This window comes from Dendropsophus ebraccatus, chromosome 7 (genome assembly GCF_027789765.1).
Source record: "Dendropsophus ebraccatus isolate aDenEbr1 chromosome 7, aDenEbr1.pat, whole genome shotgun sequence".
NCBI lineage: Eukaryota > Metazoa > Chordata > Amphibia > Anura > Hylidae > Dendropsophus > Dendropsophus ebraccatus.
The window spans coordinates 60,244,490-60,261,110 of record NC_091460.1 but is presented as its reverse complement, the minus strand read 5'-3'; the positions used below and the strand labels follow the sequence as shown (position 1 = coordinate 60,261,110).

Sequence of the window (16,621 nt, the reverse complement as noted above, 5' to 3'; positions counted from 1 at the left end):
TTTACAAATGTGTTAATGTCAATTTGTTCATGGTTTTAAGTGTAATACTGACATGATTGATGGGGATCACGCTGCTGGGTCCCCCATCAATTGCTAAAGATACAGCAAGACTGTCATGGCGCCTGAAGAAGTAACTTACGTGGCCCCACCCCCTGCTGCTTTTTTTTCCGCGTAGCTGATCTCTGCTGCAGTCCTAGTTCTGGTGACCTGCTGTACAGATAGGAACTGCCTGCTCAGCCAACCATGGTGCCAGTCGCACTGAAAACACTATACTGTATATCCTAAAGTCCATAAACTTTGCATATTTTTTGCCATATATCTAATCCAGGTAACTGTGCTCCTGGAAACAAATAGGACTCTGTCACTGTCTTAGTGCTTGATATTAGACACCTGTTCTCCATTGTATAATTTTCTCTTTACATTGGTAAATCCATTTCTCTATCCTTACAGAGTGCGTATTGGAGGGAGGCACTGAATATCCTGAAACTTGTGGTGTCTCGCTCTGCCAGCCTGGTTGTGCCAAATGATGCCCCAAAATCCTATGCAGATTTAGGGCCCCCTGAAATCTCCTTTGCAAAAATATTTAACTGCGCCTCGAAGGAGCTTCCGGGAAAAACCTTAGATTTTCATTTTGACATATCAGAGGTGAGAATGATTTTTTTATTTTTTGTACTGGTTACCTTTAAAAACTTTTGACATGTTGTAGACACATTTCAAAAGAATTGGTCGATGGTGGGTTATTGATGGCTAGAGCAAGGAAGACGTGCATGGATGAGCGCTCTTCTTCCCACTTTTTGTGCAGATAAAATTGACCCAAAAAGTTGTATTAGGCGTCTTCCTCGGTCATGTAAACCAGGGAGAGCTAGGCTTTTAGCGCATACATTCAGTTACACAAATATTTCATACTGTGTTTTTTACCAGCTTGCTTTTTTCTTAGAGCAACCATTATTGTGTCGTCTTTTCATTTATAAAAGATTTTTGTTCCTCAGATTGGTGTAGGTCATGTTATACTCATACGGGCCTGTTTTTTGTTTTTTTTTAACTTAGACACCCATTATAGGCCAGAAGTATGGGGACCAGCATAGTGCAGCTGGAAGAAATGGAAAGCCAAAGGTGATTGCAGTGACGCGGAGCACATCCTCTACTTCTTCCGGATCCAACTCTAATGCACTTGTCCCTGTTAGTTGGAAGAGGCCGCAGTTATCTCAGGTACAGGAAAGATAAAAGCAATATTGCATCAGAATCCCGCAGTCCATGGTCACAGGTTGTGTATATTTTATATACCAGGTGTTGTAAGAGACCGTTGCTTGTACTATGCAAGGCTTTATATACTGTGATCACCCACAGACTGCTTTTGTTGCAATTTTTTCTATTACTGAAGCCTAATGTGGGAATGAATGGCATTCACATATTCCAGATCAGCAGCTGGTAACTTACTGATAACTAACTTAGACTCTACATTTATCAAAGCACAAACAGTATATGGCACATTACAGTACCAACCATATACTACAGTCCAGAGCCGCATTAACAGCTCCCCAAGCTGCACAGCTGTTCCCTGCTGTTTCAGTTTCTGCACAGAGCTTACTTGGGTAAATTAGTATTGTATAATACAGGTCTCAACTGCAAATCATTGTAATAAAATAATGCAATTTACTTATAAAGTTACTCACCTGTTCATGCACAGGGTGTATAATAGTTGTCTGAGATGAATAAACCATGTATGTTTTTATTTTGTAACTCTAGAAGTATGTCATTATTGCTATACTATTTATATTGTCTTGTGAGCTGTGCCATCATGACCCTGCTTGTTTTTTGGTACCTGCGAACAATATTATGTTAGAGGGATGCTGGATACTCATGCTGGCTTTACACCAATAAACAACTGATGTCAGTGTTAAGAGGGATCAGGCATGTTTGGATCTCAAAGTGCCTGATCTTTTTCTTTTTAGGGGGATACGTCTGGCAGTGACCATTCAGGTGCATAGGGTGATCAGGAGAGAGAGTTGTTTGGAGAGCAGCTATCTAAGCTGTATGGGCTAGCCTTAAACAAGCGAATGTACTAGCTGGATTATTTTATGCAGACAATAATGGCATTCACCTTTTTACCTATAGGAATTATTTGTCACGGGTTTTAAATAATGTTTTGAATAATGAGGATCCTGGTACTAAACCTCCACGTATTGCCGAAAAATAGAGACGGAAGCTGTTCTCATTGGAGAAATGATTGTGGATTAGAAGGACACAGCACTCATCGGAGCTCTCTTTGTTTAGGGGTCTTGGTACCTGGATGTTCACAGTTCAAAATATCTGACATCACAATGATTTCAGAATTAAAAAAAAAAAAAAAATGTCAGGATTGACTGACAGCTGTGACTGATGTCATATGTAATGGGACTTTACTGTAGGTCTTTATTTTCATCTTTAAAATCCTGTTTATTACTAAAACTTTTCTTTACTTTTTTTTCTTCACCGGATCTGATCTACTTTTACCATACGACTCCGGGACAAACAAAGGCTGTTCATATGTTTTTCTTGAGTTGGATTATTTGTACTGTTAGTGTTGGTTTACATAATATCCAGACGTGACTTATATCTAGTGTGTATCCTGTAGGCCAGGTCTTGTGCAGTGTAAGGGACTTTGCCAGTCTCACCCTATAACATCCCACACATACATTACATCATATCCCACTCATACTAAATCATGTAATCCTTCTTTATGGAGTGCCGCTGACAACATTCATGCATCCAGACTACAATGTGTTTTTTTTCATTGCGCTTATGCCAAGGATTAACATATTAAGAGCATCTGGTGTATATTTTTAGAATAGAAAGACCTGAGCCTGTATCCATGTTTTGTCCCTTCTCTTTAATACAAGATAGCTTATTAGTGAGAACACATTTACCATTTCACAGATTTTGATTGTATCTTGTGACCTTTTCTTTTTCAGCGGAGAACACGGGAGAAGCTGATGAATGTCCTTTCCCTGTGTGGTCCGGACTCCGGTCTCCCTAAAAATCCATCCGTAAGCTTCTTGTTTTTCAACTATCTCTAAAACTTTCCTTGCACTGGTGTTTCCTATAGCTGCAGCTTATAAAGATTTCCACCTGTTAATTGCGGCCTGCCGGCCCCACACAGAGTGCCTGAGTGTTTAGAAGGTATTTCTTCCCACAACAGGTGGTCTTCTCATCTAATGAAGATCTGGAAGTCGGTGATCAGCAAACCAGCCTTATTTCAAGCACCGAGGAAGCCATTCAAGAGGAGGAAGTCGCTGTGGAGGATACTGGCAGTGAGCAGCAGTTTGGTGTCTTCAAGGACTTTGACTTCTTGGATGTGGAGCTGGAAGACGCTGAGGTGAGACCCCCGGGTCTGGTTCTTATCGTCGGCCAATCAGCACTGAGAATAACACAGTTTGTAAACACTAGATAATAATTGCTAACGACAGTCAAAAAATAGAATCGCAATTAGATCTGAGAAAAAGTAGAGAAGAAAACGGCAGCTGCTGCCATGCTGTTATCTCTTATGGTTAGCAGTCATTGGTAGTGTAGATGTGCACATCATTATGCAGCTTAGGCTCCATTCACACCACAGTCTGATGACACAGGTGTGACCTATGCAGCAGAAAATCCTTTGGGCCTCTCTCAGGATGTGCGGATTGCACTGTCCTTTTACAGTGATGCATAGCAAAAAACATATACCATAGAGTTTGGGTTATTTTGCATTACGGCAAATGTATGGCTATAGAATATAGTGGTATAGGTCAGGTATACATCAGGAAATGCCCCAACGTATAATATAAAAAGGGAGTGAACATGTGTTACGGTTCTTTTACTCATACAAATAAATTGATTAAGGGATCATTCATTGAGCGACAAGTGATGATTTAGCAATTATTAGCTGAATAGGCCTCTAATCGCCTTGTGTCGAGCTGACAAATGAGAAGACACTAGCTTGTCGGCTGATCCCTTGGTTTTAACCTGATAAATAAATCCCACTCACCTCCCCATGTAATAGGAGATGTTTGGCTGAAGAACAAATGAAGCAAAGGGCCATACAAACAATCCAGCATTGTAAAATATATATATATATATATATTTTATTTTTTATTTTTTTTTACATATGCTGGAATAGCCCTTTAAATGTCTGAGTTTGCATTCTATCAGAGCACATGATAGGATTCCCGCTAGGTTGAGGGTGTGTATGTCCACACTATGCTGATTGATTCCTACTGGCAGCCGGGAGATTTCAGAAGGAAGTCGTTCAGATATCTTATTGGTTTATTCTGTATTGATCGATGCTCCATTCAGTTTGCTGCAACTACTGCAGTGATGGAGAGCAGCACTTTACTATACAGCAAAGAGGAGTAGGCTGGATAAATCCTGAGCTTTTCTGGTTGCATGTTTTTCAGTGTATGTGAGAATGTCTTTTTAGCTTTGATCCACCCATTGATTTCACTCTTCCTCTAGTCCTGATTTTCTCAACTTGTCAGGTTTTAAGCCTTGTGTCACATCTTTTCCCCCCTTACTTGTCCATAAGCTCCAGTGTGCATAGTATAATAATATCTCTGTACAGTTAAATCTTCAGAAATGCAAGGGCTATGTCCCATGGTGATACAGTATTTGCCCAGGGATCTCACCTCTATACATCACAGGCAATACATATGGAAAGACTTTTCAAATTGTCTCCCCATAAATTGAACTTAGTCTGTGAAAATTATATTCATAGCATTTATTAAAATGTTCTGTACTAAAAATGTATTTTAAAATGAGGGCATTTTGCTAGGAATCACATCACTACATGATAATGGGGCATCTATATAATAATGAAGATCTGGTGCAGTGTTGCTTCCCCGATGCACAGTGTCTCCAGCCAGTTATCTGCAGCATGGCCCCAGTTCTATGCATGGCTGTGTGGCTGGGAACCCTTTAAGAATAGCTTAACAGATTCACAGTGCTATAATCATTCATAGTACAGCTAGTTTCTTTACCATGGTTTACAACTATGGGATATTATAACCCCCTATGTGACATAGCCCTTAGGCTCTCATGTCTGTACCTCATAGTCCATATACCTCATACCTCATAGTCCATATGTACTTTTCTAATGTTAATGCGACATAACTGTATGGTTTCTCCTGCCTCTGTGTTTGTCCTTGTTACTTATGATTATTTGTGTTTTCCTTTTTGCTAACCAGGAGCTGCAGGTAAGTTGCAGCCTGGTGGAGTGGCTTGTTTCACCTCTGACCCCCTGTGGTGTGTGCGTGCAGTCCATAAAACATGTAAGGCTTGATGTTTGATTAATGGTCGGTGTATAGTGGCTAAGTTCTTTGTTCCATGTTGTTATCCTTGTGCCTAGTGACACGTGCCGTTCCCTCCTCTAGTGTGTATTTGCATTGACATGTGACTTCCAGAGGAGGGTCCTACATACCTTATTTCAATTTGTTTCTTTTTCTACATAGGGCGAGAGTGTTGACAACTTTAACTGGGGAGTCCGCAGGCGTTCACTGGACAGTATTGACAAAGGGGACACCCCTTCTCTGCAGGAATGTCAGTACTCTGGGAGCACCCCCAGCCTGAACTTAACCAACCAAGAAGACACTGACGAGTCTTCAGAGGAAGAAGCACTGACTGTCAGCCAGATTCTGTCCCATTCAAACATGGTATGATATTGTGCTTTACATCTTAATATCATGTACAGAATTTCCTATTAGACAAAAAAACAGATACAGTGGTGCCTTGGATTACGAGCATAATTTGTTCCGGGGCAGCGCTTGTAATCCAAATCACTCTTAAAGCAAAGCAATTTTTCCCATAAGAAATCATTGAAATGCAGACAATTGGTTCCATAACCCAAGAATAATGATTTTTTTTTATTCTGAATACCATGTAGAACAGATGAAACAATGAGAAACAGCTGAATATGTGATATTATAAGTTACTGCACAGTAAAACAATAAGCATGTGGATAATGTATAGTAAGGGCATAACCCTGAAAAAAACAGCAGCAGTTTGTAGATACAGGATGGAGGTGCAGATCCCCATAATGCGGTAGTGTAGTACAACAGGCTAGAATAGAGAAGCAGGGCTGCTGTCGGAGGTCTTTGTGGTCAAGTGACAGCAATGGGGAAGGGGGGGGGGGTGTTTAGCATGAACCAATCAGAAAGTGGGAATCACAGAGCTGTGCAGGAGGACAGTGACAGAAACCTTTCTATACAGCAGTGTGTATAGCTGAGTGTAAGCACAAGCACATTATAACAGCAGTGTGTAGCTAAGTTTAAGCACAGGCACATTTTAGCAGAAATGGAGAGGATGGGAAATGCAAGGGCTGACAGAGGAGACTGCATGGAGCGTAAAGGAATGAGCAGGGCAGATGTGGGCACAGTATAGCAGCACATTCTGTCCGGGGAGAGAAGGTTTACAGCTATGAAGAGATTACCTCCACAGTCCTGTCCCCTGATGTGAGCCCCAGCCTGAGGTGTATCTGCTATGATTTGGAAGGTGCGGGAGGCTTCCTGGGTCAGAGTACAGTGCTGTAGACCATGCTATGCAGACCATGCCCCTCCCCCGCTTCCCCTCCCACCCAGAACAGGGAGCTTTTAAACCAAAGCAAAGCTCTTAAACCAAGTTACAATTTTGAAAAACTGTGAGCTCTTCTTGCAAAACGCTCTTAATCCAAGTTACTCTTAAAACAAGGTATCACTGTACTTAAATTTATAGATTACCTGTCCTCACTTTCATTCTCCTGAACCTTTTGTCATAAGGTCAGTCCCTGATGTCTTCTGCATGACCCACTGGTGGTGTTTAATAGATGTATATGAGATCTATCAAGACAGGTAGGGTAGGAAGAAGCCGCTAGAGACCATCCCATGACTCATGGCATGAAAGTGATCACAGATTCCCTTTAAATTTACTGTTGATTTCTGGATATGTGAACCTAATCTGATTCTTATTGAGGTTATTATTTTAGGGTGCCTTCACACCTACCGGATTCACAGCGGATCTCACTTCTGCGGATTCGAAGCGAGAACCGCTGCGGATCCGGTATCAATTCATCCCTATGATAGCACATATTCACAGCTGGATTAACATCCCGCTGTGAATATGTGCTTTAACTCCCTGGTGCCCGCAGCCCCGCCGTCGCATCCCCGGCCACATCTCCCCATCAGCCCGCCGCCACCCGCATCCTGCCGCCGAGAGCATACAGTACCTGCTCGGCTGCAGTGAGGCTCCCGGCTCAGCTCCCGCTCAGATCAGCTGAGCGGGACCGGAGCCGGGAGTCTAACTGCAGCCGCGCCACCGAGCAGGTAATGTATGCTCGCGGTGGCGGGCCGGAGATGGGCTGATGGGGGGATGTGGCCGGGATGGGGGTGATGTGTCGGGGATGCGACGGCGGGGCTGCGGGCACCAGGGAGTTAAAGCACATATTCACAGCGGGATGTTAATCCCGCTGCGAATATGTGCTATCATAGGGATGAATTGATACCGGATCCGCAGCGGTTCTCGCTTCGAATCCGCAGAAGTGAGATCTGCTGTGAATCCGGTAGGTGTGAAGGCACCCTTAAAGAGTTTCTCGTGTTTGTAATAAGTTTAGACATGTCCTAGCCATGTTTTGATTTGTGAGGATATAGGTCCGGAGACCCCCTCCAATCGCTGAAACAATCCTCGGAGGAGTTGTCATTTTCTAAATTTTGATTACTGTAAAAACTACCTAATGAACAACAATGAAAGTTGTTATGGAGTTGTCCTTTAAACTCTTATTAGTGCTTGGAGCTTCTTACAGTGATGCTGTAAGGAGTTAGTTAATCTTATGGTGTTGCAGTGGCCTTTGAGGGTCTTTTACAAGTAATCTGTATCTAATGTAAACAGGGTAAATGTGAAGCCATGACTACTAATAATGCACTCTTAATTTTTGTAGCTTCAGAATGACTCTGCAGTGGAAGACAATATGGCTGACCATGTGGACCACTTCCTCCAATCCCAAGACTCTGTTAGTAGTGCTCTGACTGAGGAAGTGTTACAAACCAGATCTGAAACCCCAAGTGTGGAGGTGACCCCTCCAGATAGCGCTAACAGTCAGCTGCCTGAGGTGGGGAGAAATCTGGGCTGGTGCATGGCTGATCTGGGATCTTTTTAATTCTGTCTCATAGATTTATGTTTTGATTTCAATGCACATGTCCTATACCTCAGATTGTGATTTTTATTTCTGTTAACCTTTTTAAATATTTCTAACCTTTCGGGGACCTTATCTACTGTATTACTTACACCAAATAGCACAAACCCCAAAGGTTACAAATATTCTTAATGTTCTGTTACCGTTTTGGGTGAATGGGGTAATTTATTGTACAATTGTGGGCATGGTTGATTTGATTCTAGAACAATGTGTTTTCCTTTGGTGACGCTTCGTAGTTGATCGGCTTTCAGTCTGTATGTGATTGGGCTGTAATTGGGGTTAGGACCTCAGGTCAGCTCTGTTAGTGATGGAAAGCCTGTACCCATGGTGAGCACTAAGGAGCCAAACTCATGATCTCAGTGTTAAAGGGCCTATGAGGATGGGAGAAGGCAACTAATGGCCCTAACCATTTGTAAGTACTACTGTTCCACTTATGTATGTTTTTGTCTTTACAAAAAAGTAAAGATACTGGGGCCCCAGTCACATTACATTTCATGTCTCAGCTACTGATATGTGTTGGAATACTGTCAGTACTGATAACTGAGCCCCAAAGCGTGATGTGATTGAGGCCTGAGTCGGTAAATAAGTAATTTTGTGTTCTCATATATACTCCTGATTCCAATGTGTAGATTTAGCGATAGAACCTGTTTTTTTCCCCATGATATTTACATCGTACCAGTCATTGGGAAAAAAAAGTTGACATATCACAAAGACATATCAAAAATTTTGATTGGTCCGGGTCTAAGTGTTCTGACTGCGACCGATCAGGAGAACAAGGCGGGAGAAGAATTGCACTGCAGCATGGTCATCTTCCCCCTCATACTGAGCGGTCTTGGTCTGAGCATTTAGATGCATCTCTGTAATATGTCTTTTCTAATGACAGGTACACTTTATTAAACACTTTATTTCTACAGAACTATGATTAGCTGAGTAGTTGTCATCCTACATTTGTTACCTATATATGAGACATTATTTTCCATTGTTTTTCATTAAGCAATATTGATTAGCGTTCTAAAAAGTCACTCCTTAATGTGGGATGTGTGAACACTGTTCCTTTGTAATTCTGTGAATACATCTTTATTTGGTCTTACTGGACTACTTTAGAAATTCAGTATTCATAAGAAACACAGCACAAAGGAGCATTGTTTTTCTATTGTTCACTGTTTTTTCATCTTAAGCTTGGCTAAGTTCGGAAAGCTCTTTATTTTAACCTGGGCTGCAGCCATTTAAGGTGTGTTAAGGTGTGCGTAGCATCTCTGCATATTACTGCAGCTGTAAACCACTATAATATGTTGTACAGCTGTCTACCAGAACATTAGTTTTGTAGAAGAAGTAGATGAATTCAGCAGAGGACCTCGGCTCCCTTTAGATATTTATGAATAAGGAAACTACTAGGTAGGCACATCCCTCTTCTCAGGATTTCTCAGGGCAATGTGGGCGCTAGTGGGCGCACAGGTAAGTGCTTTATTGTCATTCCCTTTTTCTCCCTTACATTTTCTGCACACAGCTTTAGTGACACTGACAAGATCTCCCCTATGCTAAATATTGGATCTGAGATCCATAGTGTAACTTCTCTTAACTTAGGTGCACATTTGCACAAGCATGCAACGGTCAATGGCACTCATACTGCTTGCCTATGAATAACAGCACATATGTCACAGGTCCTTTTACAGACTATAAACAGAGAACAGGTCCTAAAGAAAAGACTGAGATGTCTCCTCTTTTTTCAGATCCATTCCTGGCTTCGGCTTGAAAAAGTCTGTCAGATAAATAGTCAGATATCTGTGTAAAATGACCCTTAAGCAAACCTTTGTAATATTCCATGAAATGTCATAGTTTGCTTTGTCTGATTTCACAGTTAAGATGTACTTTGTTTTAGAAAAAGGAAATGGTGGTCACATGCATTGCCCCCTTAAAGATAAAAGAAAACAAAAACTTGGGTTCAGTTCACACACAGCAGCTTTGTTGCAGATGTTTGTACTTGCCTCTAAAACATCCCCATTCAGATGAATGGAACTGATTTTTATTGGCTTACAATTATGCACTTTAGTTGGGTACTCATAGCCCCTACCATGTAGAAGCTTACCTCCAACCTGTGGCTCTCTAGCTCCCATCATGTCCTGACAACCGAAGACTACTTAGAATGATGGGAATTGTAGTTACAGAGCCACTGGTTAAAATCATATTCTCTTTTTGGCTCAAAATAAAAGTAAGCACACATTGTAACCACACCTGTGTTAGTGGAGAAGTCTTCTGGTAAATTGATTGCTTCTGGTAAATTGGTGTATGTGGTATATTGTGCATCACTTTGCTGTACTGTATATTGTACATTATGGCATGTTTTTTTAGTAGACAGCTGCTGCAGGGGAAATTTGTTACTACACCCCTGCCGTTCACAGAGTATGCAACAGATTTCTTTCCTACATGATGTCCAGGGCTGGATATAATAAAGAGCCACTGAATAGAGCTATTTAGTGACATTTCTAGGTGCAAGGAAACCTTTTGGGAATTATAGGGAATTGCTAATTCTGTGCCAGATGAACGTCCCACCCTCTCTGCAGTATTATGTTGACACTTTGACCTTCCAACCGCCCAGAATACCTCCATGATGTACAGTGATTAAATTCATAGCCATTCATTCCATCATAGGCTGTGTCCTTGTCTGTGTAGATAAAGTGTTGATCAAGCTTGTTTGCGTTCAGGATGGCAGCCCAGCTGTGAAGGATGAGCAGCTCAGCACAGCGAGTGAAGACACCGGCTCCTACGTGGCACAGGACCAGCACGAAGCCTTGATTTGTCAAGAGCCCCTAGAAGTGGAAGAACCAAGTGATGTACAGGAGCCGACTGCTCCCGACAGCCCCCCTGATTCTGTCTGTGAAGATGATGTCACGCTGGCTTTAAAGGAGCTGGATGAGCGATGTGAGGAAGAAGAAGCGGATTTTTCCTATTTATCAAGGTTGGCATTAAAACTTAATTCCCTAAGAATTTTATAGGTCAACCAAGGTATTTTTATTTATAAGTTAAAGCAAAGATGACTTGGCAGATCTAGTATTTTCCATTGTTTAATTTGATTACTAAAATGGCTTAGAGGAATGTTTCCATGCAGAGAATTATTGTTTGGGTCTGAAAATTTATTTTATAATTTAAATATAATAATACATAATAATACATAATAATAATAATAATAATACATATTTGCATAGCGGCATGTAAGCCTAGCTTCACTAAGATGTTCAAGGCATTGTTCAGTTGCTTGTCGGCACCTACATCCTCTGTTTTTCTTCCTGCAAATGCATGTATAAAGGAGTGTGTGGGTGTGACCAATCCAGTAATTAAAAGGTTGTGTTGTACGGCCTAGAGGTCCTTTTTAGATGGCCCCATTTGCAGCCGTGTACAGAAGCAAACGAGTGCTGATCAGCGTATGTTTCCGGTGCCTTGTTTACACAGAGAGATGTGCATCCAGTAAACAGTGATTTAAGCCCTTTTACACGGGCCAATGATTGGCAAGCAGCATTGCTGGAATCGCTCCTTTGGCTGATCATTGGCCCATGTAAAAGTTTCAGCGATCAGCTAGGGAGTGGGAAAACGTCCACTTGTCAACTGATCACATCTTTTGTGCATCTTCAAAATTTATCACTATTAGCCACACATCTCTGCGCGCTGATGGCACTATATTTAAATTGCTCCACCAACAAAACAGTGATCGTTTATGCCAACTGTGTGATTAATCATTCTTTATGGGGGCATTGCACAGCCCCATACTGGGCCATGTAAAGGGACCCATAGACATGGCCTTTCGCACATATAAAAGACCTGGCCGTTAGCTGATGATGGGCAATTGCTCATTCATTGGCTGATCTGTGGGGTTGTGTGGCCCTGATATAGTCATCATTACTTGGCTACACCTCTCCCTGTGTAAATAAGGGATGTGAGGCCAACAGTGATGGAAGTGAAGGGCCGCACAAACAATCCAGCAAGGATCTATGCTTCCCTTGGGTATGAGTCTGCCTGTATAAAAGGACCCTAAGGGCTGTGAGCAAATACAAAGGTAGCTGAGCTGGCAGGGCCTCTAAGTGTGGTTTTTATTTTGTGTGTATCCTGATCTGATCATTTCTATAGGATCTGCTGATGTAATAATTTCTATGAGAAAAGCCTCACAGTCCCCCTACATCTCCTGCATTGAATAGACCTTGTACATACTTCATAGCAAATGGTTATAGAGTTAAACCAGGGTTAAAATCCTGAGTGCAGTGATGCATGCACGATAAAAGGCGGCTGGATAAAAGTCCAAGTAGTGTTCTTTGCAGCTGATCTCCATACCTGATACTTAGCTGTCTACTTTATATTAAACAGATGCTGCTAGTAGCATGTTAAAGGATCCCTGCTGTAAATTGTTCAGGGCCTTGATTCATTTGTCTGCTGAGCAAGTGCATCACGTGTGCGCTCTTTTGGCAGAAAACAGGCAGCACAGGATCATTAAATTGATCGCCCTAGAAATGAAGGCTCTTTAGGCTGTTTCTTGCCTACCCTATACAGAGATATTACTTTAGATAATTAAAAAAGTGCGTCTGCAGCAGCCACCCTTGGCCGATCTCCAGCAAGTCATTGTGTATTCTGCCTGCATGTCCTGAAGATCAGCCTACCAATAAGATAGTATGTAGATGGCAGCTAGCAGTGCGATGTTTCGCTTCCTCTATGGAGATGTCGTCTTCCTTTTTGATAAGCAAGAAGGCATTCAAATTTATCTATTCAGCCTGTGTTGTGAGGCTGTTTGGGGATCTGAGCCTGTAAGTAAGCGACAGAGAGGACCCTGGGTGTATTAGATAATGTTTTTGGGGCAGTGCTTCTTGTTATAGTAACATCTAGTAGCTTACCATGCTGATAATCACACCTTGTGCTTTATTTGTAGCCAAGATGATGGGGAACCGGATGGCTTTGCAGAGGTCCAGGCATCTCCTCCACCTTCCCCTTTTCTCTCTGCTATACTAGCTGCTTTCCAGCCAGTGGCCTATGAGGATGAGGAAGAAGCCTGGCGCTGTCACGTCAATCAGATGTTGTCTGAGACAGATGGGTCGTGTGCTGTGTATACCTTTCATATCTTCTCCAGGCTTTTTCAGGTCAGTCCACTCTTTATTGTTAAGTAAAGTTCATACACTGCAAGTTTCACTATGATAAAAATTAATTGCAGATCAACTAAGCTGACCTAAAAAAAATGGCTTGGATCTCTAAAATCATAGTATGTAAAGATGAGCAAACTTAGTTTGTTTGGGTTCGTCTGAACCCGATCACGCGGCTGCTGAATCCTGCTGCCTGCTTTCTGGGTATCTTCCCTCTTCTCCATGCAGCAGGATTCAGCAGCCAAGTGATCGGGTTTATGCCAACCCATACTTACAGTAAGTTTGCTCATCTCTAATACTATGTTATTAGGAATTAGATTAGAAAATCCAGGTCTAAGGAATAGCAGAACTTAATTTTGCTATTTCTATTCCAGTCGTGTATATTAAAGGGCAAGTGCCATGAAAAACTTTTTCCCAGTAATTGAAGCACATTACAAAGTTATATAACTCTGTAATGTGCTTCAATCACCTATCTGCCTCCCTTCTCTGTCTATTCCCTCCTCCACCCCCCACCAGGAAGTGTCCTAACTCACACAGACCTGATTACTGTCGTCACCGTCACCAGGCAGCTCCTTCTTGTGAGGATGAGTCATCAGCAGGAGGGCTGCTCTAGGTCCTGTTACACCAGCCTCCCCCTCCTTGTCAGGTGACTCAGCTTGCTCAGCTCCGATTGTCACTTATCTTCTCTAGCGACATGACTCATTCACTCACTGAGTCCATGGCAGCAGGAGAGAGTATGAGGGGAGGGGGGAGCTGCCTATGTGCCCGAGTCAGTGGAGGGAAGAAAAGCAAGTGACATGTGACAAGTGATGGCTTGCAGTTGTTCAGCCAATGGGAGCTAAGCAAGCTGAGTCACCTGACAAGGCAGGGGAGGGGGGAGGCTAGTGTAACAGGAGAAGGAGTTGAGAGAAGAGCTTGGTGACGGTGACGACAGTCATTAGGTCTGTGCAGGGGCGGATTAACTTTACCATAGGCCCTGGGCTGTTCACCAAGCCTGGGCCCCCCACCCCACTGTAACTATGGCAGCACTAGCGTGGTGTTCATAGTACAGGATAGATAATGTCATGATGTCCTGATTTGTGCAAAATTGCCATAAAAAAACCTTAGATTTTTGCAAATCATGGCGGAAGTGTAGCCAGGAGACAGTACACCACTGAAAGTATAAGTCTTTTTGGGTGGTCATGGGCCCCCCAGGAGCTCAGGGCCCCGGGCTGCCGCCCAAAACGCACCTATTATAATCCACTACTGGTTCTGTGTGAGTTAGGACACTTCCTGGTGGGGGGTGGAGGGGGGAAAAGACAGGGAAGGGAGGCAGATAGGTGATTGAAGCACATTACAGAGTTATATAACTTTGTAATGTGCTTCAATTACTGGGAAAAAGTTTTTCATGGCACTTGTCCTTTAATGTCTTGTACTCAAAAAATATCATGTAAATGGGGCCTGTCACCACTATATGTTGGAAAACGCATTTTATTTAAACAGTTTCTACAAACCACACTCACATTTCCAGAAGCTATCTAGTGCATAAAAAAGTGTCCAAAACGCACAATTAATCAGACACAAACATATATACCATTTTTGCCACAGCCTGACCAGAATTCTGCCATGTCTTGGTAATAATCTGTCTCAATTAGAGATGAGCCAACCTCGAGCATGCTCGAGTCCATCCGATCCCGAACGTTCGGTATGTGATTAGCTGGGGCTGCTGAACTTGGATAAAGCTCTAAGGTTGTCTGGAATAAATGGATACAGCCAATGACTATATCCATGTTTTCCACATAGTCTTAGGGCTTTATCCAACTTCAACAGCCACCGCTAATCAAATGCCGATCGATCGGGTTCGGATAAACTCTAGCATGCTCGAGGTTCGCTCATCTCTAGTCTCAATGGATAATAGTGATTGTCAGCCATCTTTAAGCTTGTCTTCTCTTTTTGTAGAGCATTCAAAGAAAATTTGGGGTGATAACAAATGATTCTATCAACTTCCTGGGAGAAAGCCTGCAAAGAATAGGCACAAAGTTTAAAAGTTCCTTGGAGGTGATGATGGCGAGTTCAGAGTGCCCGACAGTCTTTGTGGATGCAGAGACGGTAAGGAGGTGTTAAGATTCTCTACATCCGGGGTGTTCTGCACTACAGGACGTTCTTTGACTTGCTGCCATGACACATACAATAAACTGCATTGTTACTGATGTGGAGAAGACAGACAGAACTTTATGGCAACGTTATTCCTTATCTTATTATTTTTTTGTTTTTGTTTGGGGGGCAGCAGAAGAGATAAGAACCATTACCAAATACTAATATGGTAGTATACCATTATGTAGCTGTACTATTTTTCTCATCTAATTAAAGTTGTGGTGTGTTGACTTGTGTTTCAGCTCATGTCCAGTGGCTTGTTAGAGACGCTGAAGTTTAGTGTGCTGGAACTGCAGGAACATCTGGACACATATAACTCCAAACGGGAATCAGCAGAACAGGTACTCTTCTTTTTTTTAAATGTTTGAAATTTCTTAAAATGTAATATTTTGAAGCTTATATCTAGGTTTGCCCTGTAACATATTTTATAGTTTCTATATGGATGTAACATCCTCCAGCTTGGTCATTATAATAATTGTTCTATTATACATACATAATTTATACTATAGTGTCATCTCATGTAGTTTACTTGCAGTTTACAGTTTACTACATTAGGGGGGGAACTATCGGCAGGTTAGATGAATCTAACCTGCTGAGATGTCTCTATTGTACAGGAGGCACTGAGGATGAAGGCATGTCTCCTACTTTCATCCTCAACGCCGTTCCCGTGCACTTAGTGATTTACTTCGCAGTCCAGTTATACAGCCCCCATGGTGGAGATCCAGCGGGCCCGCTCCACTGATAAACCTTAGAGGCTGTCCGGGACAAATTGTGCTATAGGGGTGCAGCTGTGCTTCTAACTGTCTTACCAGACCATAAAGTAAATTACATTCCTTCATCCTCAACACCTCCTGCACAATAGGGAGCTATCAGCAGGTTAGATTTGTCTAACATGCTATTTCCCCTTTAACTCTTACAACATTAAACTTATAGACATGTACCTGTGTATTCTGAATTCACTATGTATTCAGATAAACCTATTGGATGTTTTAGATATGTAAGTTTTCTCCCATAAGATAAGTCTGTCTTTTTATGGTTTCATGTTCACACTTACTGTGTAATCTGCGGACTGGTTTTACACTTTTCTCTAGGTTGTTCTATTTTCTTATGCCGCTAAGAACTGGGTCCTAGTAATTAAACTAGTAGAATATTTTAGAACTATCCTATTCTAGAATATTTTTAAGTAGTACTATAACCCGAG

At 42.1% G+C, this 16,621-nt stretch overlaps 1 protein-coding gene across 12 annotated transcripts in view; it reads left to right on the top strand.

The window, feature by feature from the left end:
* FRYL (FRY like transcription coactivator) overlaps window positions 1–16,621 on the top strand; it is a 209,078-nt gene that overhangs the window by 182,853 nt on the left and 9,604 nt on the right. For 11 of the 12 annotated variants that reach the window (XM_069977609.1, XM_069977607.1, XM_069977608.1 and 8 more), the window contains 10 exons: window positions 451–645; window positions 1,048–1,209; window positions 2,952–3,026; window positions 3,179–3,355; window positions 5,460–5,660; window positions 7,916–8,086; window positions 10,873–11,126; window positions 13,080–13,287; window positions 15,226–15,375; window positions 15,663–15,761. In XM_069977609.1, the coding sequence (XP_069833710.1) occupies window positions 451–645; window positions 1,048–1,209; window positions 2,952–3,026; window positions 3,179–3,355; window positions 5,460–5,660; window positions 7,916–8,086; window positions 10,873–11,126; window positions 13,080–13,287; window positions 15,226–15,375; window positions 15,663–15,761 (1,692 nt within the window). Of the gene's footprint in view, window positions 1–450; window positions 646–1,047; window positions 1,210–2,951; window positions 3,027–3,178; window positions 3,356–5,459; window positions 5,661–7,915; window positions 8,583–10,872; window positions 11,127–13,079; window positions 13,288–15,225; window positions 15,376–15,662; window positions 15,762–16,621 lie in introns of those variants that run through there. The other variant, XR_011363936.1, reaches the window with a different exon arrangement.